A 27842-nucleotide genomic window follows, 5' to 3' on the forward strand; every position below is an offset into this window, starting at 1 on the left:
GTGACATTTCCCTAACATGCTGCTTGACTGTCTTGGGAGCATTGGTGGAAGTCAGATAGAAATCTCAAAATGTGGATTAGTGAGCAAAATCAACACAGAAAACAGAGAGATGTTTGGATGTCATAGAGACTTCTCTATGGATTTTATTTTCAATGCTTCTGTAGGATATTAAAAAATCCAAAAACATAGGATAGTAACAGCTTGGGAAATCATGAACTTGGCCTTGATTATTCAGCTTACAGTGCAATTGGCAAAGAATATGCTAAAATGTTATGGAAGCTTCACTGAATAATTGATTCAGTATACCTAATGATTTTGAAAATGTCTAGAAGGCAATGGAAGAACTAGTGTAAAATTACATATAAGAATGTGTATCAAGAAACATCATACCTGCACAGATAAACATTTGAAAGTTAGGAAACATCAGATTCATGATGCTGTGCATTACTGGTACTGCTTTTGTTGTATCTCATCTCCAAGCACTGTGTGAGGTGGAAAAAGCAGAATTCAGTCACTGCATGAGAGACTGGGATGATGTTTGTGGACAAGTTCAGCCTGACCCTGCTTGAGTTAGCACAGGCTGTGCAGCCCAGGAGTTTCTGAACTGCTCTGGCAGTGGATAACACTCTGGCATGGGCCTTTTTATATGTAGCTTGGATGCCCCTTCTGTTTATATTGGCAGGATTTAAACACTGACATTCTGCACTGCAGCACTGTGACCTCTAGAACTGTGAGAATACCTGCACTGTCTGAAGTGGAGCCCACAAATTAAAAGAGGAGGATGAAAATTTGACTTAGAAAGTCTGTAACTGGCAGAGGTCATAACTAGGACAAAGAGCACTCTCCTGTTGTCAAGTTTCTTACATTTTTCTCTGTTATGGCTCTTCTCCTGGAGTCTCTGCAGTACTGAAGTGCATGGAGGCTGGAAAAGCCTCAGGACTCAGCTGAGACTTAAAGGGATCCTAAGGAATGGGTCAGAGTAGAGATGAGCTGACCAGCTCCCTCTTTTCCACTGGTATTTGGAGATTCAATTTGCTCTAGAGGAAGAGAATTGCTAAATAACAGCTGTGCTGACCGGGCAAGTTTTTATCCCCAATGGCATGACAGTAGATGTGACAAGGCTACTTATATTTAAATGCTGACCTGGGAACTGGAAGTCCATGGCCACTAATTAGCATAGGAGTTGGCAAATCCAGATTTCCTTTATCATGTCTTGTTATTCATCAGTGAAGGATTGTGTCCAGGATAAAACTGCAGCTGGGGGAATCTTGATTCTTTGGTGTCCATGGAGTCACCCATATAAAGTCAGTTTTGCTGGTTGTTTTTTTTCAACAAGAAAGAATCTACATCCTTGCTGTAAGGATGTTCACTTTTTGGCCCAAAACATTTCCTTGGGATTTGTTTTTGAAGACATTTCAGTGTGATTTCCTTCTATAGCTGTAGCATTGTTAGATAGAAGTGGTTAAAAACACTTCCTCAGAGTACAGTAAAATCTAAGTGCTTTCCCATGGTTCAAATCCTGAGTAACTGTAAACCATCCCAGCACTTTCAACACCATTGTTGATCTGGATTGAGCTATACAGATGACCAAGCTCAAAAGGATGGTAAAAGCCAGGCTCTTAAAGCTGCTTTGGTCATCACTTACTAAAGCTTTTTGAGGCTCTGTGGTTTGAGTGCTCCCAGGAGCAGGGGAAGAGCTTTGACTCAGAAAAGCTGAGCTGTGAAATGTGCTTTATATCATTCAGAGTGCCCTCAAACACCTGGTCAGGGTGACAGGGCTGCATGGGATTGTGATGGGAGACAAATGGACTTATTTAGAATGGGTTTTGTATCTGAGAGTATCATCTGCAGGAGGTGTTCAAATGCTTTTGGGAGCAATGTCCTTTACCAGACACTGCCGATGTCAAGTGGTGTAACACTGTACAATAATGCTTTTCATCTAGGTTAATGCAGTGTGCTCTTCCCTGCACTGTCTGAGCCCTTCCAGACAGAAATACAAGACTTTTTGGAGAAGGGTTCATTACACCTAATGGCAAACAGTTGAGCAATCTGCTGCAAAGTACATATGGGTTGAGTTTTTCTTCTCCTTTAACAGGTTGGATAGTCTTGAAATGCCTCCACAGCTGACAAGCATGCAAGGTTTTATGAGTCTTCTTGCCCAGTAAATGCAGGCAGATGTTGTAGGATTTGGAACCTTACAAGGCACTAGAGTATAGCTGGTGGGAGGTAATTTTGATGAGTGCTTAACCTCTCAGTAAAAGTGTAGCAGCTTGGAGAAGGCAGTATTTACTGCAGGAAACATTAGCTTGTCAGAGAGCTAAAGCACTGCAAAGAACCCCTCTGAATGACCATGGAAGCCTTCAGGCAGATGTTCAAAGCACAGAGCAAAGCACGCTGTGCAGGGAGGAGGACTGGGGCCTTTGCCTTCATCACCCACAGCCAGCAGTGCTTCCTGCAGGAAAACAGCCTGATGATGTCAGAGTGCACAGGCCATTGTGTGCAGCCTTGTAAAACACCATGCAATTCAGCTGACCCCTGCAGGCATTTATTTTATTAGTCCTAAATGTCCTAAATCCTTTGAGAGAACTCTCTGTGGAACCATTGTGCGTTTCATCTAAGAGTTAGAGGAAATGCTTAGGTCTGAGCTTCCTCATTCTGCTTTTTTGGGATTTAAATCATGACCCAAACATACTCAGAAATGCCCGTGGTAGCCACCCTCAGTGTTGCATCTTTTCAGTGTTCCTGGGCTCACAGCTGGCTGCCCAGAGAGCTGTGGTAAACACTGAAGCTGTCCAGCTGTGTTGAACCTGGCCATCTCCTCCTCTGACTGTTGGCTGTTTCATTGAATGTTGGAAGTGCAAACCATCTGTTCTTCTAAATATAGCAGTTTATTCTCTTTTGAGCAGTACAGGAGGCTTGGAGAACATCTCCCTGTTGCCAGGGCCCCTCTGACTTGTGAAAGACAAGGACACAAACCTGATTTTCAAAGCTTGCTGTGGTTTTGATCTGAGCTACACCACAGGCCCATCCTGTCTTCATAATCACCACTCCCTAAGACACCAGTATTCCTGTATCATTCTGTGCATTCATGAGCTGAAAAAAATTATTTTTTTTTAGCAATGCCAGCGCTTAGTTGTGAATACACTGAAAATAACCATGAATATTCCTTTCTTTTCTTTACTTGCTCATACCTGGCAAGGAGGGGAAGAAATGCGGCCTGTACTGCAGTGACTGAAAGACAGATGTAGAGGGTGAGAAGCTGGTATGAAAGTTTTTGCAGGCCAGATCACGCACCATTGAAATGATCATTGACCATGGCATAGGCTTTTTGGGAATGCTCAAATTAAAATGGGAATGAGGGGGAAATAGCAAATGAAATCCATCTGTTTGAGAGCAGGAATAGAACATTAATCAGCTCACAAAGAGTTTTTCTGTACATGTTGCCCTTGGACACTCACAGAGAGAAGGGCCACATCTACTTATCAAGGGAAAATTGTGGCACTGGCTCTGCCTGGCATGTGGATGCCTTTCATGCAGTGACTTTCCATGGGAGTGTGTTTGTGATAGAAATACTTCACAGGAGCACTTACAGTGCCACACATCTGAAGAGCTGTTCTGCTTCAGAGTTCAGATTGTTTTATTATGAGCTAAATGTTCTTTAAGCTACCTGTGAATGAGGGCATTGTGACATTTAGCAACTGGCTTGATTGAACACAGATGTGAGCCATATTCCATATGGAGAAGATCCAAAGGGGGAGATCCTGGGCTTGTTTCTGATTTGCAGGGAGTTTGGATGCAATTACTTGGCATTGAGCTACCAAGATAGATGGAAACAAATCGCTTGCTCCCACCTCTACAGTATTGCAAATGTAAAACCAGCCTCAGTTTGAGAGTGTGTGTTGTCTTCAGAGGTCCGTGGAAAAAAAGCCAATATATGTGAAAGCAAAAGTCCTGTAGAAATAGGCAGAAAAGAGAGGGGTCCAGGCATTCATGCACATTGCTTTACCAAGGGACTTCCTAGAAGTGCCCCTTTCCACATAGCACCACTTTCCAACTTCATTCCAATCTTCCTCTGAATATTACAAGAAGTGCTATTACCTGGGAAAGTGTTTGAGGGGAAAAATGGTTACATGGGAAATAGGGCTAATTTGCAATATCTGTTGATAATTTTCCAGTTTCTTGAGTGTAAAATTTACTGATGCAAAACTGAAATTGCACCTGGCAGAATTAATTTTGTTGTGGAAGTGTTTATTTCCTACCAACAGCTTACTGAGGAAAAGCAAACATTTGGGGCTGGTTCTGGTATGTGTTCTGAACTGCTGAACTCTACAAGGCTGCTCACAGAAATTGTGACCTGCAGGCCTCATTCTCTGTTTATGGAGAGAGGGGGTTTATCTCTGGCTCCATTGCCTGTGGCACTTGTTTGTTTTCCTGCCATTTAGCTGAGGGTGCATCATTGAAAACGTGGTCTCTCCAGTCTGCCCTGCGAAGTGGAACAGGGTCTGAGCTATAATAGTTCCCAAGACAAATATTGCTGAACCTGAATCTTTAAAAATTTTCTTTTCCACGCAGATAATTGGGGGTTTTTTCCCTTCTTTTCATCTTTGTTCAGCTAGGAAGAAATTCCAAGTATTTACTGATTTTGGTTATCCCCAGTGTCCTTATCTGTAATTATTCTGCTGTAACACTGAGCTGCCAAGACATCCTGAGCTTAGCAGCTCTCAAGGTGTGATGTGGGGAGGGCATTCAAATCCCTGAATGCAGTGCTGGAGGGCAAGGAAAAAGGTTGTGTTTGATCTCAGTTTAGACAAACAATGCTGAGATGGTAGTGCTCCTTGGTCAGGATACAATGACAGGAGCCAGAAGAAGAGAAAAACCTGAGTTGACATGTTGAACTTCAGTTTATAGGGAATAGCAGTCTTCAGCACTTCCACAAATATTTAAGTGTGTGGGCAAAAAATATGTCCTTCCTTTGGAAAATCCCCTGTGCAGAGGGAGCCAGCCTGCAGTGGCCTCTAGGGACACCTGAACTTGGGTAGCCATAGTGTCAAAAATATAATTTACAAAATTCTAGTGTAAAATTCACCCCACTGGGTCCAGTCACAGTGCACTGTGGGAAGCTGTGGAATCATTCCCCATCCTTTCACCCCCACATTCCTGCCCTCTTCTCCCTGCTCACTTACCTGTGTGTGCATGGACATGCTTGCTCCTCACAGCTGGTACAGAGTTCTGAGTGAGTTCTTTAATCCAGCTGTGTGAATCCCTCCTTTCCTCACTCTCTCTGACTGTTTGGAAGCCAGGAAGCTGCAGTATCATGTGCAGGTAGCACAGCAATAAACATGTTCTCATCACAATTTACACATAAAGCGTGAGTCCCTCGAGGTAACTCATCCCCCTCCTGACAGCTTTAATAAAGGATGATGGATTGTTTCTAAATGACAGTTTAGGAAAATCAAAAATTCCCCCCTGTATTGTTTCGAGCTCTGGTGTACAAGAGCTGTTTTGTCTTCTGTGGAAGTTGTTTTTGCCTGTAAGCACTGGGGCTCTATTACTCTCCTTCAGAGTGGTGAGAAATGCTGCTACCACAGGAATATATTCCTACTGCTGCATCCCTGCGACTTGGCAAGCCTGCAGAAGCCTGTCAGAGATGGGGAGTGGGGAAATGCCAGGAGCTGGATGTGTTGCTGTCTCTGGGATGCTGCTCTGGGCAGTCTCCCCACGTGGGTTGTTGGAAGGGATTGGACACTGATCCACCCAGAGCTGCCTCCAAGGCAGGAATGCCAGGAGAAGGCATCTCCAAGCCCACCTGCACTGGCTCGGCTCCCAGCAGCTCATTCTGGGCCTGGGGGAGACCCAGGCCTCCAGGTACCTGGCAGTCACCTGCACTCTGTTTTCTTCCTCTCTGCTATTTTCTTTTTAAAGACCACATGTGGCAACAAATTAGTTCAGGAGGGCAGAGTCCTCTCTCTTGTTTCTTTTTGGCTTGAGGTTTATTTCTCAGTGCATGTGCTTTGTAGCTGCACTTGGCAGAGTGGAGTTTGTTCAGCTGTCCATTCCCCAGCTAATCTGGTGTCCTAAAATAAAAACAAGCAAGTGGAACCTCGGAGGATGGTTGCCACATGAAGACGTGCAGAGTGTCATGTGGTTAAAACAGCACTGCTCAAAGTCATTCACATGGTGAGAAGCCAGATGAGAAAGAAAGGCCAAAGGTCTGATTAGGCTCGGTCTGCTGGTACATTGAGGTGACAGAATGAAGCCAAAATGAGCCCAGGCAGGCAGCACCAAAATCATACCTCTCTGACACACCATGTGAAATGGAAAATGCTGAAATCAAAACCAGCATAGAGTGAGGTTAAATCAAGGCTAAAACTTGGGAGGTGAGGAGAGCTTATGGTTCTGGTACCTCTGATGGCAAAGACAGCCCATTCCTGTAGATCTTACCTGGACATTTACTTCTCCAAACAAAATCTTTGTGGTGGTGCTTCCTCCAGCTGAGGGAGCCTGGCTGAACATCAGCTGCTTTGCTTGGGACAGAACCATGGCCATCCTTTCTCTTCCTGATGTCCCAGGAGGAAGAAATATCTTTGTTCCTTGCTGTCCCAGAAATCTCAGCAATATTGTTCTCACATGGGGAATAGCATGACCAGGGTACAGATTTTTCTTTTGAAAACTCCTGGGTACCTGATCAATTAGGACAGATGCCTGGATATCCATGCATGAACAGCAGATGTGGGAGAGTGTGTATGTAATCTGAGGGGCTTCCTACAGGAGCAGAAGATAAAAAATACTATTCCGTTACTTATTGTAAAAAGAAGTAACTGAATTTTAGATCTGGGCTGAATCCTTGTGTTCCAGCTGTGTTTCCCAGCCCAATAATCAATGTTTTAGTGCATGTAATGAATGCCTTTCAGTCAGTAAACCCCAATAACAGCCCAAAGTCTTTACAGCCTCAGATTTGTGCCATACCTTTTTGTAGTGAGCTGGTACTTTACTTCCTGTTGGAAATTACTTGAATTAACATACCCTGTTACATTGATTGCTGGTGTATTTTATGACTGTTACACTCTTTCCCTCAGGCACAACAGGGATTTACCAGGGAGCCAATGGCCTGACAAATTCTGCAGGATTCAGTGCTGTGCATCAGGTATGGTTCAACACCTATTGCTGGCAACCTTGTCACTTATTTTAAACCACTTGGACAATTTATAGATCACAGAGATTATTTTCGTGTTCACACATATTTTAGGAAGGTGTTGCTTTGTGTTTTGCTGAACACCATTCTGCTCTACTCCTTGGGCCTGTTTGCTGGACTTCAGGATATCCTGGTTAATTTTAAGATGTGTCTCTGTCCACACACAGAGTGCAGTCCTTGCAGGAGCCGGGTGCCCTGGCAGTCTCTGACTTGCTGCTGTAGCAGTGCCAGGAGTTTCCTCATTCTTCTTCCATCTTACAACTGTCAGCTATGTTGTGCATCCTCTCCAGAGGGGATGACTTCTAGAGTCCTGTCATCCCTGTGCTGGCACTGTGCAGTAAGTGTGAACAATCTGAGAGAGGCCTTGGCAGCTCCTGGTGGATGTTGAGCCATCTGAGCTGTCTGTGCACTTCCCTCTTTGAGAGCACACCTGTCTGTGGGCTCTGTGCCTCAGATACCTTGGTAAATGTGTGTGTATAAATAAAACACAAGACAGATGTTTTCCAGTAGCAAAAGGCTCTTTTTGTTTGGAGCAAACAAATGAGTACACTGTCCCAGAAAAATGTGTTTTGGTTGGCCAGTAATTTCAGTTCCTTATTTGTAGGATGATTGTTGACTTGTATTTTTAATGGCAACAGTGGGCAATTTCTTTGTTGCTGCAGTTTGGGCTTAAAACATCAGCATTACTGACAGAAGTGCATTTCATTGAAATATGGAGGTTGCCTAAACAGGGGGAAAAGTTGGGCTTTTTTCATTATTTTGTAATCTTCCGTAGGAGAAAACAATGAAATTATCTCATTTCTTTTTCAGTCTAATTGTTCTTATGACAATTTGAGTCTTTGTTCTTGAGAGCTCCCTGGTGACTGAAAGTTAATGAAATAGCTGTCACAGACAAAGATGTAAGCTGTTAAGGAGGAAAGTGCTTTTAGTCTTTCTAAAGACTATTTATTATTTAATTATATTTAATACCAGAGGCTAATTATAATTTCTGAGGAAATAAAAGCCTTCTGCTCAAAGACAATGCCCAGAGCATGAACAGAGTTCTCTGTCTGGAAAAGCAAATTCAGTGGACAAGGACAGGAATTGCAATTAAAACAAAAAGAAACAAATTAAACCCTTTATGCTTTGATTGTTCAGAGATGCATTTTAGAATGTTTTCTAGCATCCTGCTTTTCATAATGCACCCACCAGTCATCCAAGGGTAATGGTATAGGGTTTCTCTGGGTGCCTTAAAATCAAGGCAAAGAGTTTTTTGATACCTCAACTGCCCAAGGTCACTTGCACCTCATATTTTTTTAGTTCATTTTTCTCTGGGTAAGCAAGATCACTCAGGCATTTATTTATTGCTGTGATAGTTGGGCAGACTGTTGTGAGCATTGCTGCAAAAAAATTGCTACTTTCTTTTAATTTTTTTAGCCTAACAGCTGATCAGATGATGTTGCTGATCAATGGAAAATGCAGCCTGTTTTGCTCCTTCCCTCACTCAGTTATTCATTCTGCTCTTACAATTTCTTAGGTATTTTGTTGTTTGCAAAGGTTACGTGTTCCATCATGGCCCTTTTCTTAAAGCCACCCTACTTGACTCTTGCATTAAATTGTTGAACTCTGTAATATAAAATGTGTCAGCACTGATAACTGAAATCCTATCAAAAACCCCAGATTTCTGACCTCTTGTTGGTTAGTCTATCATAATAAAATAGGAGCATATTTGTGAGAAGCAGAAATGTAATTTCCTAAGTGAGTGCAATGCAGTTCTTCAGTGAAATATTCCCAAGCCGTGGCTTGCTGCGTGCACAAGCAGCACAGCTTTTGTGGTGGCTTTCTTGTTTGTAAGACAAAACCAGATACACGCCAGTTAGACGTTTCTTTTTCTCCCTCCAAGGAATATTCCTCGTATCCCAGCTTCCCTCAGAGCCAGTACTCTCAGTATTACAGCTCGTCCTACAACTCCCCGTACGTGTCTGCCAACAGCATCAGCCCCTCGGCCATCCCCACCTCCACCTACTCCCTGCAGGAGTCTTCCCACAACATCACCAGCCAGAGCACAGAATCACTCTCTGGTAGGTGCCTCTCTTGTGCTCCCAGCCTGGCAGCCTCAGCCATCTGGAGACATAAACGCTATCCTCTTCTTGTTGGGGTTTTTTTATAAAATATGTATTGATAGCTCAGATTTTCTAGCACTGAGCAGTTCTTACACAGGGGTTTGGGAAGAGGTTGGAATGTTCAAGCTCTCTAAAACCATCCTGTGTTGGTTTTGTGTGTACATGAGGTTTGATCTCCTCTAAGGTAGTACAGGAAAATGAGACAATGACAATGATGTACCAACCCCAGAGCAGCACTGAGGGCTGACATGGATGGCAATGAATTCAAAACAAACTGCCATGCTCTGAAAAATTCTCAGGTTCCTCAGTGTCTGATGACTTTTTAGCCCATAACTTTGTCAAGGATTATATTCACCTCTTACAGCAACATGTAATATTGTGCATTCATAACAACATCAAGAAAAAGTCCCTCTTAAAAAAACCTACACAAACTGTGCGTTTAATATGAAAGTTCGAGATGAATTCCACTCCAAAAAAGCTTCAAAATTTGTGTCTTCTCTTTGAATGCCTAATTTTTAAAGTTTCAAAGCTTAAGTAGATTATGGACTTACTGGTGGATTATGATCCCCCAGTGTCCTGTTTAAGAGCAATCTTCAGATATCACTTCCCTGCTAGTTTTTATTGGCGTGCAATAACATTTATATAAAACACCACACAATTTGTGGATGATCACAGTACACACCCACTGAAGGTCTGCTGACTTAAAAAACAAATCTGAACATCTGTGGTTGCTCTACAAGAAAAATAAACTAGTATTGTTATTTAAAAAGGAGTGATCACAGACTGCTCTAAAAGCAGTTGGAGGATTTTCAGTTCCTTAGATCTTATCTCAGCCTTTTTGAGAAAGGATAATTTCTAAAAGGCTTCCTAGGCACAATCCCAGCTTCTCTGAAGAAGAGTATGGTTATTCTAGGAAGTTGCAGAGGCCACATCTTAGCAAGGTGTAAAGAAAAATATGTTTGAAAAGGATTTGTAATGTAAGGTGAGTGAAATCCAGACAGATCTGTGAAACTGAAGCCAATCAAAACAGATACTTCATACATGGGAAGTTTGCTTTTAACTGTGTCGTCTCAGTTATTTCTAAAATACTATCCTCTGAGAAATGGGGTAAGGCTCAACAGGTTAGTTCTGTGTTTTTAAATAAAAGTTGATGCTGAAAGTATATTTTCAATCATTTGCATTCATTAAATTTTAAAAAAAATTTTGAGAAAATATTTCAGAAGTGTAATTGGTCTTGGATTCTGTTTCTACTGCCTTTCTAATTTCTGTCTTTGAAAAGAATGGGGGGGAGTAAAATTCCAAAAGTCTTTTCTTTCTAGTGAAAATTTTGATAAGGTTTTTTGAAATGACATGCCCTTTTTAAAACTTATATATGCAGTTTTTGTGATTCTTGAAATTGTTTTAACAACTCTTAGGAATTAAAACTTGCTTGTCTTACACTGTTAGCTATTGGTGTGAAAAGAGTAAGATTTTCTCATGGTGTTTTCACAGTGTTTCTGTTGCTTTTCAGTAAAAGGTTTCATGCTCTAAATACAGTGATGCAATACAAAATTTAGGTTTGCAATGGAATTTCTTTCTCCTAATAGGGGAATATTCAACAACACCAGCAAAAGATGTGGAGACAGACAGACATCACAGAGGGTCAGATGGCAAGGTACGAGCCCGGTCAAAAAGAAGCAACGACCCTTCCCCTACTGCTGACAGTGAGATTGAGGTAATAACTTCAATTTATATTCCTTTGGTACATCCAGCAAAGATGAGCAGTTGCCTCTGTTAGCAAATCTGAGAGACAGAACAAAATTACTAATACAACTGGAACCTGCAGGCACAAGTAGTCTAAACAATTGCTCAATTTCTGTGTTATCAACATCTCAAACTATTCTTCATATGTACCCTTTTTTTTTCCTTTGGGTTTTTTGTAAGTCTGATGTTTTGTTCCCCTGACTTGATAGGCAACAGGGGATTTCTGTGGTTGTTAGGAGAGCAAGCTCTTGGGATGGCAGTTCCAAAATTCCTGATGTTTCATTTTGCCTGCTTTCAAAAAACATCCAGTCAGTGCTCCAAATGGCTTGAGATCTTAAAAATCTCTAGTCCAACAGGACATATTTCCTGACTGAACCTGTTCTTGCAGTTGCTTAATATGTAACTATATTTCTTTTTTCCACCCCATCTGTCATCACAGCGTGTGTTTGTATGGGATTTGGATGAGACGATAATTATTTTTCACTCCTTACTCACGGGAACCTTTGCATCCAGATATGGGAAGGTAAAATTTAATTTTTTTAGCATTACTGCTTGTCCAGCCAAATTGCGTCGGGAACTGTGGGGGCAGCTAATGAGCCAGCTTTTCAAACAGATGCTGCCTGTTTTATTCAGACATATTTGTATAAACGTGTCCTGTGGTATTTCCTCCGAACATGTGAAAATTTAATTTACCTCCCTTTCATGTTGCAAGTAGCCCCTTGTTTTTTCCAAAGCTTGTGTTGTTCAGCTGCCACTTGCTGGGATGTTCTTCCAGTGTCTGTTGTCTGCAAGAGAGGGCATCCAGCAGCCAGACTCCATTAACTCCAGCCTGAATAAGCTAACACTTTTTTTGTTAGACCAGTGTTTTCTTACAAATCTCAGACAATTTTTTAAGAGAGATTTTGTGTTCCTCTGTCTGGGTTGCCATGAAGAACTGGCTGTGCTTCCCCACACTGCTGCAGAAGCTCACATTTCTAAGGGGGCTTCAGAAACATATTTAGCTGGCCATACTTCAGATACCCTCTTTGAAATACAGGCAATTCCATTCTTTTAGATAACTGTGGCTGAGCAGCCTGAACTTGGCTGCTAAGGAGAAAACATTGGTTCTGATTTAGTACCATGTGCTTCAATTTCTTCCTGAGGCAGCTTTTTATGATAAACACCTAAGTCACTTTGAATTACAGAATGTCAAGCACTTTTGAATGGGTAGGAAAAAAGACAATATCATTACCTAATTAAAGGTGGATGACATAGTTGGCAGCTGTTTCCACACATGGCTTTGAGCACTCAGCTTCATCAGGAGACTGGAAAATAACCCAGCTTCTCTCCAGAAAGCAGAAATATGATTTGACATCATTTCATGGCTTTACCAGCTGTACTTTTATGATGGTTATAACAAGCTGAATGTGTAATTAGTAAGATAGATTTATTGTTCACTGTTAGATGTGCACAGTTGTAAAGGATATAAAATGGTGTTTGTGGTGTGGAAGTCTACTGCAGCACTTGGAATGCTGCTAACACTTCTAGCAGCACCCTCTGAAAACCAAGCACGTGTTTCCAAGCAGGGATTTACCCAGAGCCATGCTGTACAAGGTAATTGAAGTGGTGACTTTTCCCAGAGAACATAATGAACGAGGTGTGCATGTGTAAGCTCAGACCTACTGCCTACAAACACCAGAAAGAATTAGGCAGGATGAGGAAACAAACTCAGGGTGTGCAGATCTGCTCTGTGGTCGAGCTCAGCCTTGGGCAGGGGCTGCTGAATTCATGTGGAGAATTCCCTTAATGGGCTGGCTTTGTCCTAGCACAGAACCTCTGAAGTAGATGCCTTCACCTGCTGCCTCCTGCCCATGTTTAGAGGGTGTACAGTTGGAATCTGCTGTGTGGGGGCTTCTGTTGGCTGTTTCCTTTATTCTAATTCAGTGAATGATATAAACAGGAATATTTTTTTGGAAGAATCAATCACCTTCTCTATTGAGTTACAATGGGTTCCTTGAGAAACTTCTCTAGAAGGACTTTTTTCTTTGCAGTTCTTCATTTGTTTCATCAGTATTAAATTCCTTAGGACTCTCCTGTAAGGGAAATGGTTTATAATACTTATAAAACTATTATAGGCTGCTGGCTTGATCCAAAGACAACCAGAGGCTTTGGTGGGCTTTGGAACAGACCTTAAACCAAGAGGGAAATACAACACACTCAGACAGGCTGTCCTGGGAACTGTTAAATAGTAGCACAATTCAAAACTATCAAGTACAAGTGAAGCAGCCAGAGGTTAATAGTTTCAGAATCTCTTACTTCAGTAGTATAGGAAGTGTTAATCTCCAAGTAAATTAAGTATCAAAGCCAAAAATCTTCATAAAAGAATTCACATGCCTGTAATTAGACATGCATATGCTTATAATTAAATCTCACACATGGAGATCTTGGTTCACTCTGTCTTCCTCCAGAAAAGGTGTGAGTTTATGTGATCCTGACCATTCCCTGGCCAATATTTATCTCCCAGTATCGTCCTGTCTGTTGCCCTGGTGGAGCTGCAGCTGCTCAAAGAATTAGTCTGTGAAGTTGTCCAAGCTGAAGAATAACAATTCTTTCTGGGGTGATTTTTCTTGAAAGATGGGAGGAGGAACACCAACCACAGCTTCAGAGACTTGGGTCTAAATTCCTGTGTTCCTTAGCTACTTAATCACAAATGATTGTGTCTGTTGCCCCTTCCTTGGTGATGGCAGCAACAGGCAGCTGTCCAAAATATGAGAAAAAAAAGAAAAGAAGGAGAAAGAACTCACAAAAAGTCATGTTATTAATGGTTAATGCTTCAATGCATATTTTCCCACCTGACTTCATGGGAAAATTCTGTTTGTTTTCTTTGTGGCTCTTAACATACATATGGCCTCCTCAGGGCATTGAGAGTTACTCTCAGGTGTTTAGAAAATACTCTGCCCACAGCACCAACAGCACTTAAAAGGTACTGAAAGTTGAAGCATGAGTGAATAGCCCAGCCTAGGCTGCTTCTTTTTTGTCCTCTCTTTCCAAACCCTTTGCTGTAGCCTGTGGATTGCAGAGTCATCAGAAATTCGGTCTTAATTTCTTTGCCATAGGGTGACAAGAAAAGGTAACTCCCCAAAAGTTCCAGAGGCAGGTAACCCTGGGTATTATGTTCAGGAGGGTTTATAAAACCTGTTCTGCAGGTTTCTGATCACTGAATGGGTGCAGAATATTTATCATTTGCCTACAGACCTCAGTAAATGTAGATCCTTGTGGCTTTTTGTGGTGTCCATGGGGCCTTTTTAATCCCTTAGGTGTGTGTGATGGAGCTGCTGCTCCACAGGGAGATGGCTGCAGGCCTGGCCATGCCAGCAAAGATTTGTCCCCAGATCATTGACTGAACATAGTGGGGGAAAACTGGCTCAAAATCCATAACAGTGCTGCTGGGCTTTCACAGGAGTTGGGTAACAGTCAGGGGGCTTGTTTGACACAGCAAGGTGAGCACAGAAAGACTCGTTTGATGGTAGTAATTCAGAAACAATATGAGGAGATTGCATGCGGTCCTGTGCCAAAAATAATCATGACTCTATTCCTCTTTCCCCAACTGGGATTTTTGCAAGCTTGTTCCATAACCTGTGTTGTCTAAGCTTTAAAATTTCTCAGACTGAAAGAGATTCAGAAATTTTTGTTCAAGTATTGTACTGCAGTTTCATTCTCATGCTTTTCGAAGGACTGGTATCAAGGAAAAAAGGGAGCAGTGAGTGTGTTGTTTTCCCTAATTTGAGGGAGCTCTGTGAAGCCAATACCTTTTCTTAGTACTTTTTTATTGTTACAAGAATGTGTATTCGAACACATCTGTTCTGTGTTGCATCCCCACTTCTTGGGATTGAAGTGTCCAAGTGACTTGTGAGTAAAGTAAAAACTGGAGTTAAAACTCATCTTTATATGCAAGATACTCCAAAATCCTGGAATCAAATGACAAGGATTTTATTTTAGTTTTGGCTTAGAGATTTGAACACAGAGGACAGTCTAAATTCTTGAATTGTGTTGGATCTTTATCAGCACTTTGACAGTGCCTGCTGATACCTGTGAGTTTGGATCCATAAACTTCCCTGCAAGAGCCATACAATTTCTGAGATTGTTCGGCAGTTGGAATTAGCTCAAACTAAGAAAAAAACATACTGCAAAAATTTGTAAAGCATTATGTCCTGGTTTAAAATCATGCAAAGCCATGCTGTGGGTTAACCTGGAGTGGAAGGGGTGTAGCTCCCCTGTGTGACCCTGGCCCTGTGAGCTGGGGCTCTGTGGTTGCTTTACCTGGAGCAGCCACTCTGCATTCGCTGAGGGTTTGTAGTCTGACTCAGAGTTGCTTGCTTGAAGCAGAGGCTGGTTTTCTGTGACAGCCACATTTTTTTAATGCTTTTGTGTTTCAGAAGTGGCAGCATGAGGTTTACTCAAGCCGTGAGCAGAGAGGTGTGGGGGAGACAGGAGGTGCCCTCAGCTTTCCAGCCTGTGCAAACATGGGCTTGGCCTCCCTGATGAGAGACTTGCAGTCACCCAGGAGAGGGTCCACCAATCATAGCAGGACCTTTTGGAGAGAGTAGCAAAAGTTTCTGCTTGGCCCAGTTGAGGACAGGACATAAATATGATTTTCTAGCATTGGAACAAATGTAATAGCTGCTGTATGCTGGCTGTGAACTGGACTGTCTTGTTCTCACCAAAAATGATGTTGTGGATCTAAGAAACCTTATTCCTCCAAAGTTTTTGCACTGGCTTTTACATGTTCTTATGAAAAGTTTTCCTTTGAATGAATTATAATTTCCAGCTTTAAAAAAAAGTCATTGAAAAGTTCCTCCTTGGCTCTACTTGAGATCCTTGTAAAACCCTAGGTTTGATTTTTTAATTTCTTTTTTTCTTCCCCTTCCCTGGTTTCACTGAATGCTTCAAGTAGCTTGTGCTTTTCCCTGCTTTGTTCTCTCCCAGGACCCTAAAGCCAGGACCTGATTGAAACACCATGGGGATTTAATCAAATCTGCTGGTGATTCATGCTCCTAATGGCCGAGCCTGTCCTTTACTACTTTACAAACTGAGAAGGAATAAAACCCCATTTTATTGCTGGGCTGTTAAAAACTATTTGTAGAAGTTGCTAAGGTTCAAATCAAAAGGGGCCTCCCCTGAGAACTATTAGTTAATTCTGAGTGCCAGGGCATCGCTTTTTTCCCCTTCTCTCGCTTGAGATGTGGCCTTATATCATGACTGCTGTTCAAACATCTGAGAGTTTTCCATTCCTTTGACAAACATGAGCCAAAGTGCTTAAGGACATCTGTTTATTTTATTTCTTTAATGAGAAAACCTTCCAATTTCTTACTGGCTCAGCTGTGTTTATTTACATTTTGTTAGTCATATGTGTGGGGCACCTTGGGACGTTAAAAACCTGCAGAGGCCTATGCTGAGGGCTGCTAGCAGCCATCCTGGGCAGAAAGGCAGAATGAGCCCTTCCTAAGGAAAACACAGCCCTTGGAACTCCATAAAATAGATTTTCAAAACAAATAGAGCCTAATTCACTCAGTAGATCATGGATTAAGTCAAGATGAATACAATTTGGAAAGGATTTTCTGAGGAAGTTGGAGATTTTTTTACCCACTGGAGGCTAAACCTTGTGTTTAATGCCTTTTTAAGTTAAATTAAAGAAGCATTCAATCACTGCAGGTAATAAAGAAGTCTGTTACTTTAGACATGCTGCTATATCAATTATTTAGCTCATTATTGGAGAGAAGGGAGTAAATAATTCCAGCCATTTGATTATTTCAAATGTGTATTTCGGGAGCAGACATCTGTGTTTATCATCTGGATGAGAAGCAGCAGCAGGAGCAGCAAAACCAGATCCCAGCAGGTTGGAGGTGGGCACAGAGATGCTCTGAGCTCCTGTGGATGTAACCTCTTGTCCTGGAGCTTAGGGGAGCAGGAGATGTTCTGAGCAAGCTGCACACATGGCATTTGGGACTATTAAAGGATTTATTTTTGACATAAAATAAATAGAAACAATGCTGGGTTATTAAACAAGCTCGAGGAAAGGGAACCTGCTTCCCAGTATGATTGAATTGGGACTGAAGTTTTAAGGGGAAAAGTTTGAAAAACCAGGGGGACATGACTTTTTTTTAAGAAGCTGCATGTGCAAAATATGTCATTGTGCTGAGGATTGCACTCCATGGTGTGTTTCCACCAAGCTTTCCAGAAGTTTTGTGTTTTTCACAGGGCTATCAAGGGCTTTCATATAGAAATACAGTGACTTTCCTGTGTTGAGGGGAAGGAAATGAAGATTAATTTGGTTTAAATTCCACTCCAGTTTCTGAAATGCATGCCACATACAGTAAACAGAAATTATTTGTGGAGTTTTTTGGTCATGGACCTTTTGTATTACTAAGTAAAAATAATTCCCATTTGTCTTCAAGCATCATGTCCCAGCTTTTAACCCGTATTTAAGTACATATTCCCACAGGACTGGAATCCACTTCAGGCTTGATGTGTTCAGACCCTGGATAAATTAGTGTGGTGGTTGCTGCCTGTCCCAAGCATAATTCCTTTCCAGAGAGAGGAGAGACTTTTCACCCTCTGTGTGACCCTAAATGTGAGGATTTAGTGGCCTTTGTGCCCCTTGGTTATTGGAATAATTTCCAGCCATATGTGAAGAGACATGACAGTAAAAGGAGCTGTTCAGTAGACAGTAAGAACATTTAGAAGTGCCCCTAAAATCACAGGAAGGGTGAATATGAAAAGGTATCTGAAGACAAGGGATTCAGTTCTATTTGCTGTCCATCATGGCCTTCCCACAAGGTCACACTGTGCTGTCTTATGACACCAGTCATTTAAATTCAGTAAATTGTCTCATAAACCTGGATGTATCAATGTGAAAACATAAACAATGTCTTTGTTTGGTGGGAAAATGTTTGGAGCCTGAAAAACTGAGAGGTTCTTTTTGAAAAGGAGTGGTCCTTTTCAAAAAAGCATGAAGTGTTAGTCCCTTAAGTAAATCACTTCTCAAAATGGCTTCTGGGTCCTCAAACTACTTTCATTATTTTAAACAACTTTTCTCACAAATACTCTCACTGGGAAAGCTCTGAGGGGCTCAGTCTGCTGTAGCCTGTGTTATTAAAGAGATAAAATTGCAAGCTAAGCTACTTAGGTGTAGTTAGTAAAAGAGTGAAATGTGGGTTTTTTCCTGAAAAAGACATGAATTTACTTGAACTAGAACTCTTGCACATTCTTAATTTCCCATTATTCTGGGAAAGCCTTGTTCATGTCTCAAAGTTTGATCAAGGTATAAAATGTTACAACGAAAGGATGATTATTCTCACAGACTTTTTTTGTTCAAACATGTGGCCCTGGTATTTGTATCTTTGAATTTTTTTTAATTTTTTTTTTATGCTAAAACCGAGCTGGTCCATTTTCCAGGCGTTTCCAAGTAATTAAACCCAATTAAAACTATTAAATTCTTTCTTTTGGTGACAACTTTATTATTAACAGATAACCACAAGGAGGAGATTTAACTTGGAAGGCCCTTGATTGTATACTAATCCGTCTCTCACCTCTGGCTGACACCTGTGGCAGATAAACCCTATAGAATAGGAGTCTGATGAATACTCTTAATTAATACTTTCTTCCTTGTAGAAAAGTAATTATTTGCTCATGGCATAAATAGGTATTTGGCAGGGATTTAAAAGGACTGATTAGTTTTAAATACTAGGGCTTTATTTTGGTGGGGTTTTAGAGGGAGGTGATGGTGTCTGAATCCAAGATCCACGCTCAGAACGACTTTGTCCTGACAATCCGAACGTCGAGTTAATTGTCAGGTTGCTGAAGAGAAGCAGAGTCAGACAACAAGCAGATTTGTTATCTGTCTCAGAGGAGCCAGCTTTGCCCCTTTGCTAATGGCCTGCAAGTCTGAACAGGGAGCCTGCAAGGCAGGGGCTTGGAGAGGGCTTTGGATCCAGGATTGGAGTGACTTGCACTTGAGAGATTGCCAGAGATAAGTCTGCTTCCCTCTTCCTTTCAGAATTACAGAGTGCAGGAAGGGAGAGCTGGCTGTGGACATGCAGCTTGGATTAGTTGCAGGTGTTAACAAATACATGTCTTTTTAGTGCATATTCTAGGGCAAGTAGAAGCAGTGCATGAAAAATCAATCTCTGTGTTCCAGGAGATCTGGGGGAAGGTGGTGTTAATGCAGAGCCCTTTGGGAGGGTGCTGGTGGTGCAGTTTGAGTGTGACTCAATGCCCAGGGGCTGCTGTGGAGGCAGAGCCAGCACCTCTGGCAGTGAGGGCTTCTGTGCAGCTCAGCTCCTGGAGAGGCTCTGGGGACCAGCACAGTGCACGCTGCAACAATTAAAGATAATTTGGGTGTGCATGAACATTCTGCAGTCCTTTTGCTCTGCTAAAATACAGACTAGTGGGAGTTTCATGTGAAGTGAGCAGATCTGTCTTCCCAGTACTGTCATAAGAAAATATTTGCTTGCTTACCTCCAGTTTTCATGGAAATTGTCTTCAATACAAACTGAAGGCTGTTCAGCAAGGTCCTTTTAGCAATCAATTCTGTCTTCTTGTTTAAACAAAGGTTAAAAATGAAAACTGAAACAGAAATTAATTTTAGGTGAGGTATTACTAGCTCGGAGGACATAACTGAACTCAAATTGTAATTTTTAAAACACAATTCACTTTGAATGTGAGAGCTAGTTCAAGGGTTAGAAACAGTGCATGCAAGTGGCCAAACTAAGAGCAGCACTGGCAAGAAATATGTGAGCTTGTGCCACTGGGATATGAAGGAAAATGTGCTCTTTGCTAAATGGATGCCTTTACAACATGTTCCACAGGCTGCTGCTGCCCATGTTTTCCTCGAGTAGGAACAGGCAGCAAAGTTCCCCAAAGGATGTGGATGTGGAGCTGGGGGCTGACAGTGCCTCACTTGGAGTGGAAATCTCACAAGGGATGGCCATTGCCAGCAGTGGGCAATGCCCATCAGAAACAGCAGGGACATGTCCAAGGATGCTCTTTAGAGAAAACATTTCTGAGCAAAATGTTGAAAAAGGAGTTACTCTTTGTGTGTTTTGATCAATTGTTGTTTATGGAGCAGCAGTAGGGAGTGGGAGCTTTTTTACCTCTGGGTTCTCTCTAGGTGTGCCCTGAGGAGAAAGGGACAACTCTGTGACTCCTGGTCTTTAGAAGTAGGAGTGAAGGGTGTGTGGAGAAGGACTGAATAATTCAGAATGATCCCTTCCCTCCTGACGCTTGTCTCCCCCAAGCTTCCATGGGAGGAAACTGTTCAGGCTGTGCATGGAGGATCAGAAATGCTTGGTCTGCCATGTCTGAGCACCAGGGCTTTGCACTAAAAGTAATTTGTGGGGCTGTTACATTTTGACCCTGAAGGAAACTCCACCAATGGAGCATGGCAGAGATGAGGCATGTGGGGATACTCTGCGCTGCTGTAAGTTTTATTTACAGAAGGAGTTTATTGCCTGTTTTCCACCCCTGCCTCTCATTGTGCTTGTTTGTGAAAGCATGACTCGTAGATTAGCACAGGGAGGACCTCACTCTTCTAGAGTTACTAAACAAGCACCGAGGGTTGAGTTTTTAGATTAATCTGTTTTCACTGCAAAAAGTGGTTCCTGGAGGAGATTTGATTTCAAGCTGTGGTCCTTGGTCTTCACATGCATCAGGAAGCATTGGCTGGATGTGTTGGTCAGGAACTCGTTCCCAGGACTCCTGGGCACACTTTTCCTACAGAAGGACATTAGCAGGGATCACTGGGAACTTCACATTGCTCTGCTGAACTCGCACTGCTCCAGCATGAGCACCACTGGCAGCACAGAGTTGTCCTTTAGTGGCACTTCAGGGTTTCTGTGCCCAGGAAGAGCACTCCTCAACATCTTCACACAAATTTCATAATTCCTTCTGAATATGTGCACACTGTATAGAGAATTTGGATATACAAATCTCATTTTGGTGCCCCTCTGTCAGCCTGATTTGCCTGTTTATTCCTGCTTGAACTGACAGCAGTAGCAGCTGTGTCTTTCCTTGGGGTGGGCACAACCTCTGGGACTGGTGCTTCTAGATGCTACAGCAATGCAAATAAATAACTGCTGGAGGAACCCTGGCCTCGTGCCTCTAGACACCTCTGTCACACTGGGAGTGCTGGTTGGCCTTACAACTTTTATCAGCCTCTTTAGGACTTGGAATTGTGCCTTGCTGTGGAGGAAATGTCCACACTGTGGAAGCAGTGGTGCCAAATCATTTCCCCAAATGACTTCCCCTCTGGGTGGTAAAGTGCATTTTTGTGTTTTGTTTTCATTCCATCATATTCTGTATCTCAAGAGAAAGATTCATTTCCCCCCCCCATCTACAGTTTGGTTTCCATATTGTTTAGTTAAAGAGGAGGTAACTTCATACACTGTGGAAATATTTCCTACTCCCCATTAGTGATTAATACCAATAAAGCCAAAATGAAACTTAGAGGATAAATGACAGATAGCAACCAATGAGATTTCCTGAAAGAGTTTTAAAGGCTAATGATCCTTGAAATGTATAAAAATAAATTGCTTCATTAAAAACCATTTTACAAAATAATTTCTTCCTAGCAGCATATTTTCTTCAAAACAGTTCCCCCGTGTAACTACACCTGGGTAGTAAAATTTGATTCAGTGCTGTTCCTATGGGGCCACAGTCAAATGCCCTGATTAGGTCTGTGTCCCTGTGCCTCATCAGGGGAGCAGGTTTGGGGCTGAAAATGAGAGACATGTTCAAGGCAAGTCTGTTGGAGTTTTTTCTTTCTGCCCAGAGCCAGTGCCCTTGTTTCTGGGACAGCAACAAGCATGTTTAAACATGAGTGACAGCTTCTCTGTAATGGGCACAGGGCTTGTGAGTCACACATGGCTGAAACCACAGCCATTCTGCTCTAATTAAAGAGAACTTCACTAGGAATGTGTAATAATTAGCTTGGTGTGTAGTACACCATCCATGTCAGCAGTGTCTGCCACAAAGGTTGATTGAAATGTGCTCACCCTCCCTGCATTGTGCTCCCTGTTAGAGCTCCTCAGTCAGTTCATTACTGTGCTGTCAGTGACAGGATCCACAGAAATCTGCAGAAAATTAGAGCAGAGACTCGGTTTAACTGGGTGGGTTTCCTCTACTCTACTGAAGTCACACACCACGCTAAAACAAGGCAGATTTATACATCAAGATGAGATCCCTGACCTAGTGAAGATGAATTAACAACGAAAAAGAAAATTCTGTTGTGGGAATGTGGGTTTTTCCGAGTTGTCTGCTGTTGTTCAGTTTGAACAGGCACAACGCTGTTGTGCTGTGACTGTTTATCAAATTAAATACAGATTATTTTTGCTTCTGTTTTTGAACTGTTTAATGGATAAGAAAATGCACTGCTGGTAACTTTGTTAGCATCAATGTGTTTCTGTGCTCTTGCTGTGGATTTAGGAACAAGGTGAATGTTTGGGAGAGGTGCTTGGCTTTTTGGCTTGGTGAGGCAGTGAAGTGACAGCCCTTTCACAGGCTCAGTGGTGTCTCAGCTGGGAAAAACATTAATTTTCTAGGATGAATTAACCAAACTCACTTGGGTAGCATCATCCTTCTCCAGGGGAATTCACTAAAGGTTTTGTCACTATGTTGGCAGGAGCAGGATCTGGGTGTGAGAAAGTTCACATGTCCTTATGAAGGTGCAGAAGATATTTTAGAGCTGCCAGCATGTGCATCTTCACATTCAGTCATTAAAAAACATGGTTTAAAAATGCTACAGGCACCAGAGCTTCTGCACCATGTCCTTCCCTTTCAGGAGGCAGTGTAGGACCCTCTTGGGGGAGGGCTGAATCAGACCCTCAGGTGTTTGGACTGGGAGCTGCTGGGACAGGGAGCTTCTGGGACAGGGAGCAAATGGGCACAGTCAGGGGCACTGGGTGCATTGCCATTCCCAGCACCAGCTGCAGTGACAGATGAGCCTGTCCTGAATTTGTCCTGTCTTTTTTTTTATTTTTTTTCCCCCTAAATTTTATGTTATTTGGGGTTTTGTAAGCAATGTTGTTATTTGCTGTAGCTGCCATTGGGGCTGCAGTGGGGCTCTGCAAGGCTGCTGTCCTGAGCAGCAATAGTTGTGTTGGACAAGGATTTTATTGTGTTATAATTGGGTTTACATGGCAGGATGGGGCTGTCTTAACTCTGCTGATGCTGGTAAATAAGTAGGCAGCTTCAGTGGGAATGGAATTGCTGGTTTGAAGGACAAGTCAGGAAAGAATCACCCTCTGCATGTCATGGTGCTGGATAACTACCCCCAAACTAGTCCCCAGTGATGCTATTGGAGGTCAATTTTTGTCTAACTTACTGAAGCAATTCTTACATAGTTTCAGGTGTTTAAAGGATCTTTATATCATCTGAAATGTGTGGGCTGTTAGTGGTCAGGGTGAGTCACAGACGTCCTTCAAAGAACAGAATTTGTTTATCTAGGAGAGCAAAAGGATGGGGAAATCATGTTAATGTTAAAATACACTTGGGAAGTAAAATTACTTTAATAGATGTATCTTAAGAAATAGGAATGTGTAGATCCTGAGTTTAGTCTAAGATCTCCCACCCCCAACAGCTATCCCCAGAAAAAAAAAAAAAATCAAAGTGAATGGAAAAAACCTGATTTTCCCCTGACAGGACACCACAACGTCAGTGAGGATAGGTCTCATGATGGAAGAAATGATCTTCAACCTTGCAGATACACATCTGTTCTTCAATGACCTGGAGGTATGTGGCTGCTTATTTTTATTTAACATCTTTCTCTGTAATCATTTGCATGTGGTCTAGAAACTTGGGGCAGTTTGTCCAAGAAACTTTTTATTTTTCACCCCAGAGAAGTGGACCTTAGTTGGCCTATTGGAAGCACTTCCATTCTGTTCAGGATTTTTTTTTCTAAATACTCAGTTAACAATGATGGCTTTTTGCAGATTTACTAAATGTAATAATGAGGACATTGCTGCTGCTTCTTCTGAAATTTGCTATTTAATAATTTTATTCAGCTAAATTAGCATAGATCCTATGGGGCCAGACAGCAATTAGCTATGAGCCAAAGCAGAGGTTTTGAAAATGTTGCTCTGTTCTTGAGGAAGGTTTTGCACAGACAGAGCAGGGGGTCTGCTCAAGCTCAGGAATACTGCAGGATGAAACTATGGGAGTTTCAATGCAACTGACCAAGAGGAGGAATTTTTCCTGCTGGTGACATGGTTAGACTTGACTATGTCTCATACAAAGCAAAAATCCTTTAGAGTGTGTGGTAAGGTGCAGGCAGAGTGGTGCTGGCAGAATGCTGAGGAGCAGCCTGCAGCAGTGGTGGAAATGGGCTGGCATTTGCAGTCAGAGCACTCAGCCTGAAGGAATCAGGTACAGAGTGATGAGGTGGGGTTGGAGTTCTGGGCACCTTGGAATCAAAACACTGCTTGGAGGCATTTGGAGAGTAAAAACCTGGCATCCCTGGGCAAACTTCTATGGTCTTGTATTTTTTTTTCCCCTTCACTTGAAAAAGGAAGAATTTGTTTCTGTGCCAGTTGAAAGGAGAGAACTTTTTCTGTGCCTGTTCATTGGGAATTTCTGGTTCCTTCACTGCCTGACTGCACTGTGGTCCCCTCTGTCAGGGGAGGCACAGCCTTTCCTGCCACCTGGCTCTCGCAGTCTTGAGGCTTCACTTGCTGAGAATTTTTATTTCCTTTCAAAGACAAGCACCTGAACTGACAGATTTTTTCCTCTTTCAACTTTTTTCATAGAGGGAGTTTGTGATGAGGACATGGAAAGTACAAAGTAAAATCTTTCTCTTAGGGGAAAAAAACAACAAAGCTCCTCTTTGGGAGCCCAGGGCACTATTTAAGTAGTGATAATATTTACCAGAAAACCATCACCGTTTACCCATCAGATCTCAATATGTGGTGCAACAAAGCTCCATGTCCTGCACAGTGACCCTCCAAAACCCCTCTGCCTTTCTAGACTTTTGCAAGAATTACCAGTTTTAAAATAAGTTTTCTCCTTTTTCACTTACTGCCCTAAAATTTTAAATGAAGCAGAAAATTGTCTGACCTTCATCAAATTGTGCACATTTGTCAGTCAGTAACAGCTCTGGGCACTGGTGGTTTGGTTTTAGCTGAGCTTTTCCAATGAAAAATTGATGGATGACAGAGAATTAAAGAAAAGTAAATGTGCCTTACAGAATTTTACTTTCCAAAAAAGCCCTGTCAATTTGGAAGAATTTGCAGCAACAGAGTCATCCAGAGTTACCCACCCTACTCCTTCATTTAGGATGATAAATAAAAGCCACCTTTATGTATTCACAGAATGGTAAGGACCATACATCACTGAGTACTGAGCTTAAAAAAATACAGTAAATGACGTCCTTAAAAATGAAAAAAAGAATTTGTAAAAACCAGCACAGGAATAGATTCAGTTGTAGACCCACAGGCATTACCATATACATTAGCACCATCATGTGGTGCAATGCTGGCCTGTACCAGACAAAAAGAGCTGAAACTGCACAGGGCAGGAACCATTTCTGACCATCTCCTGTGCTGGGGCAGACTGGGAGGTGCTGTAGCTGAGAGAGCAGGGGGAGAGTTTCCCATCTGAAACCACAGCAGGCGTTCTCTTAAACACAGAAAATGTTTCTGGGGCACAAATCCAAGTTCAGCCATTCTGGGGGGTCCAGCAGACTGGACTAACCAGAGCGTGCTGCCCTCAGAACTGACAGTGGAATAAGGGGAAAGAGGGGAGAAAATGTCACCCATCCTTTCCAGAGAGGCAGGTTGGACAAGGAAGTCAATTCCCTTGCTTTAGTTCAGGGGAATGATTTGTTCTGCTGGCTGCAGTTTGCAGTGCTGTGCAGAGAAGAAGGTGCTGCCAGGGTGCAAAGCCCTCCTGAAGCATTCCCAGGAAGTGCCTGATGAGGACAAAACGTCTGTCCATAGATACAGCAAGGTTTACACAACCCTTGGTAGAATTTGGGTGATCCTCCTTAGTCTGGTGATGTCACCTAGCAAAAAACTGGCTTCAAAATCTGAGGGAGGAGCCTGAACTGGAATGCAACCTTTTTGCTGTTGAAAACAAAACAAACAAACAAAAAAAAGATTCTGAAACTCTGATTAGCCAGGGCTTTATCTTTTCTTAGGATCTACCCAGAAGGGACTCAGGTAATTGTTTCCTGGATGCATTAGCTGAATGCATTTTGGCTGTGCAGTTCCATTCAGATGGATCTATTCAGATCCATCCTGCTCCAGCCCATCCTGTCTCAGTGCTGCAGTGCAGCAGACAGGCCAGGGTCCAGCTGGTTCACCCCAAACCTCAGGGTGGTTGTGTGGGAGGAGGCTGATACTGCTCCCCAGGGCAGGGGGAAGACTGCAGAAGTCTTAGATTTCTACTGAAAGCTTTCAGTCTTTTTACAGAAAGGGATTCTCTGTCAGCAGGTTAAGTCCTACAGGCAGATGAAATTCCTACAGTCTGCAAGTGTGAGCCATGCAAGGTGTTTCTCTGATCATGCTGCAGAGTATATCAGCATATCACCTGATAGGGGATATTCTCCCTCCCTGCTCCCCTTTCTAGGGGAACTGGGGAGAAAAGAACTTACCCAGGGTTAAAAATCACAGTGGAGTTAAAATACAAACTCTGGCCTTTCCAGGGTTGTGCTTTTTTTCCCAGATGCCTTTTGTTCACAGTACAATGCTGGCTAAGGAACAGCACCTTCCACCCCCAACCCCTCTGGAGATATTATTGTCTAGCTGTCTGGAAAACAGGTATTAAGGACAGGAGGACTGACAAGGGCATGAGGAACTAACAAACAAGGGGATTAGTGTGTTTACAAGTTGCTGCCTTTGGGAGCCATCCCTGGAGGTTTTGTGTTCTGGGAAGTGTTAACCCCTCCTAATGAGGGATGCAAGCTCCACTGATCAGTGAATCCATGAGATGTTTAAAACTCTCCAGCACAGTCCTGACCCACAAATAGACTATGTGTGCCTTTGTAAGTTGTTTCTATGCCTGCACGAGACATACCTTGGGAGTATGCAGGGGGAATGTGAGGGATAACAGAAGGAGCTCTCAGGAGCCCTGTGTTTCACAAGGAGGCAGCAGAGGCTTTCTCCAGGCCAGCAGTGCCATTTAAAACAGCTCAGGCTCCTCTAAACATGGAGTACATTTAGGAAGAGTACAAATACCCTTACTAAAGAGTAAAACCAGGTCAGTGCCCAGAGCTGGAAGGGCTGACTGAGGTCTCACACACTTGCCTGAGGTCCGGGCTGGGTGTGCCACACACCATCCACCCTAAGATCCCAGTTAGAAACCAGCAGGCCTGAAATCTGGGCCATGTCCCCCTCACAGCCTTCCTGCCATTCCAGCAACCTCCTCCTTTCAGCAGCCGAGGTATCTGGGTGTGTGTGGTTCCCCTGTCACTGAGATGTCAGGGAGTCCTCAGGGGTGAGGATCGGGGTGCCAGCACTGGTGGAAGGTGCAGGCCGTGGCTGCGGGAACGCGAGAGGCGCAGCCGGCGCTATGAGGTAGCGTCTCAGCCAGTGTCAGGGTGTTTTATTAACTCAGAAATGTGATAGCTACTGTTGTCACACTGCAGTGTACAGAACAATCCATTCACCAACGAGAAAAACAGATCCCTGCACGAATGCCTTTCCCCTGACTTCATGCAGTCGTACAGCTGAGGTGGAGTGGGCTGACCCCAGCGTGGCTCACAGCAGCTACTGGGAGAGGGCCTGAAAAGTGCCCAGGACTGAAAAGTCCTGGAGGAGAGAGAGAGGTGCCAGCAG

The 27842-nt window shown here is 42.8% G+C and overlaps 1 protein-coding gene and 2 long non-coding RNA genes across 9 annotated transcripts in view; 1 reads left to right on the top strand and 2 right to left on the bottom strand.

Moving 5' to 3' along the window:
• Positions 1–27842, top strand: part of EYA2 (EYA transcriptional coactivator and phosphatase 2) — a 90500-nt gene that overhangs the window by 50704 nt on the left and 11954 nt on the right. For 4 of the 5 annotated variants that reach the window (XM_064391372.1, XM_064391369.1, XM_064391371.1 and 1 more), the window contains exons 6-10: positions 7077–7144; positions 9075–9252; positions 10881–11008; positions 11477–11560; positions 23713–23802. In XM_064391372.1, the coding sequence (XP_064247442.1) occupies positions 7077–7144; positions 9075–9252; positions 10881–11008; positions 11477–11560; positions 23713–23802 (548 nt within the window). The remainder of the gene's footprint in view (positions 1–7076; positions 7145–9074; positions 9253–10880; positions 11009–11476; positions 11561–23712; positions 23803–27842) is intronic. The other variant, XM_064391370.1, reaches the window with a different exon arrangement.
• Positions 2868–3598, bottom strand: LOC135281971 (uncharacterized). The gene is made up of 3 exons (XR_010348356.1): positions 3459–3598; positions 3192–3231; positions 2868–3093 (listed from the first exon to the last, which is right to left on the bottom strand). It is a non-coding gene; the product is annotated as an uncharacterized LOC135281971 (long non-coding RNA).
• LOC135281973 (uncharacterized) lies at positions 11002–27753 on the bottom strand. 3 transcript variants are annotated; one of them, XR_010348359.1, is made up of 5 exons: positions 27082–27753; positions 23411–23513; positions 22068–22145; positions 19534–19641; positions 11002–13773 (listed from the first exon to the last, which is right to left on the bottom strand). It is a non-coding gene; the product is annotated as an uncharacterized LOC135281973 (long non-coding RNA). The 3 variants fall into 3 exon arrangements; XR_010348360.1 differs by lacking the exon at positions 11002–13773 and adding an exon at positions 16230–17313; XR_010348358.1 differs by lacking the exon at positions 11002–13773 and adding an exon at positions 16230–18634.

This window comes from Passer domesticus, chromosome 16 (genome assembly GCF_036417665.1).
Source record: "Passer domesticus isolate bPasDom1 chromosome 16, bPasDom1.hap1, whole genome shotgun sequence".
Classification (NCBI taxonomy): domain Eukaryota; kingdom Metazoa; phylum Chordata; class Aves; order Passeriformes; family Passeridae; genus Passer; species Passer domesticus.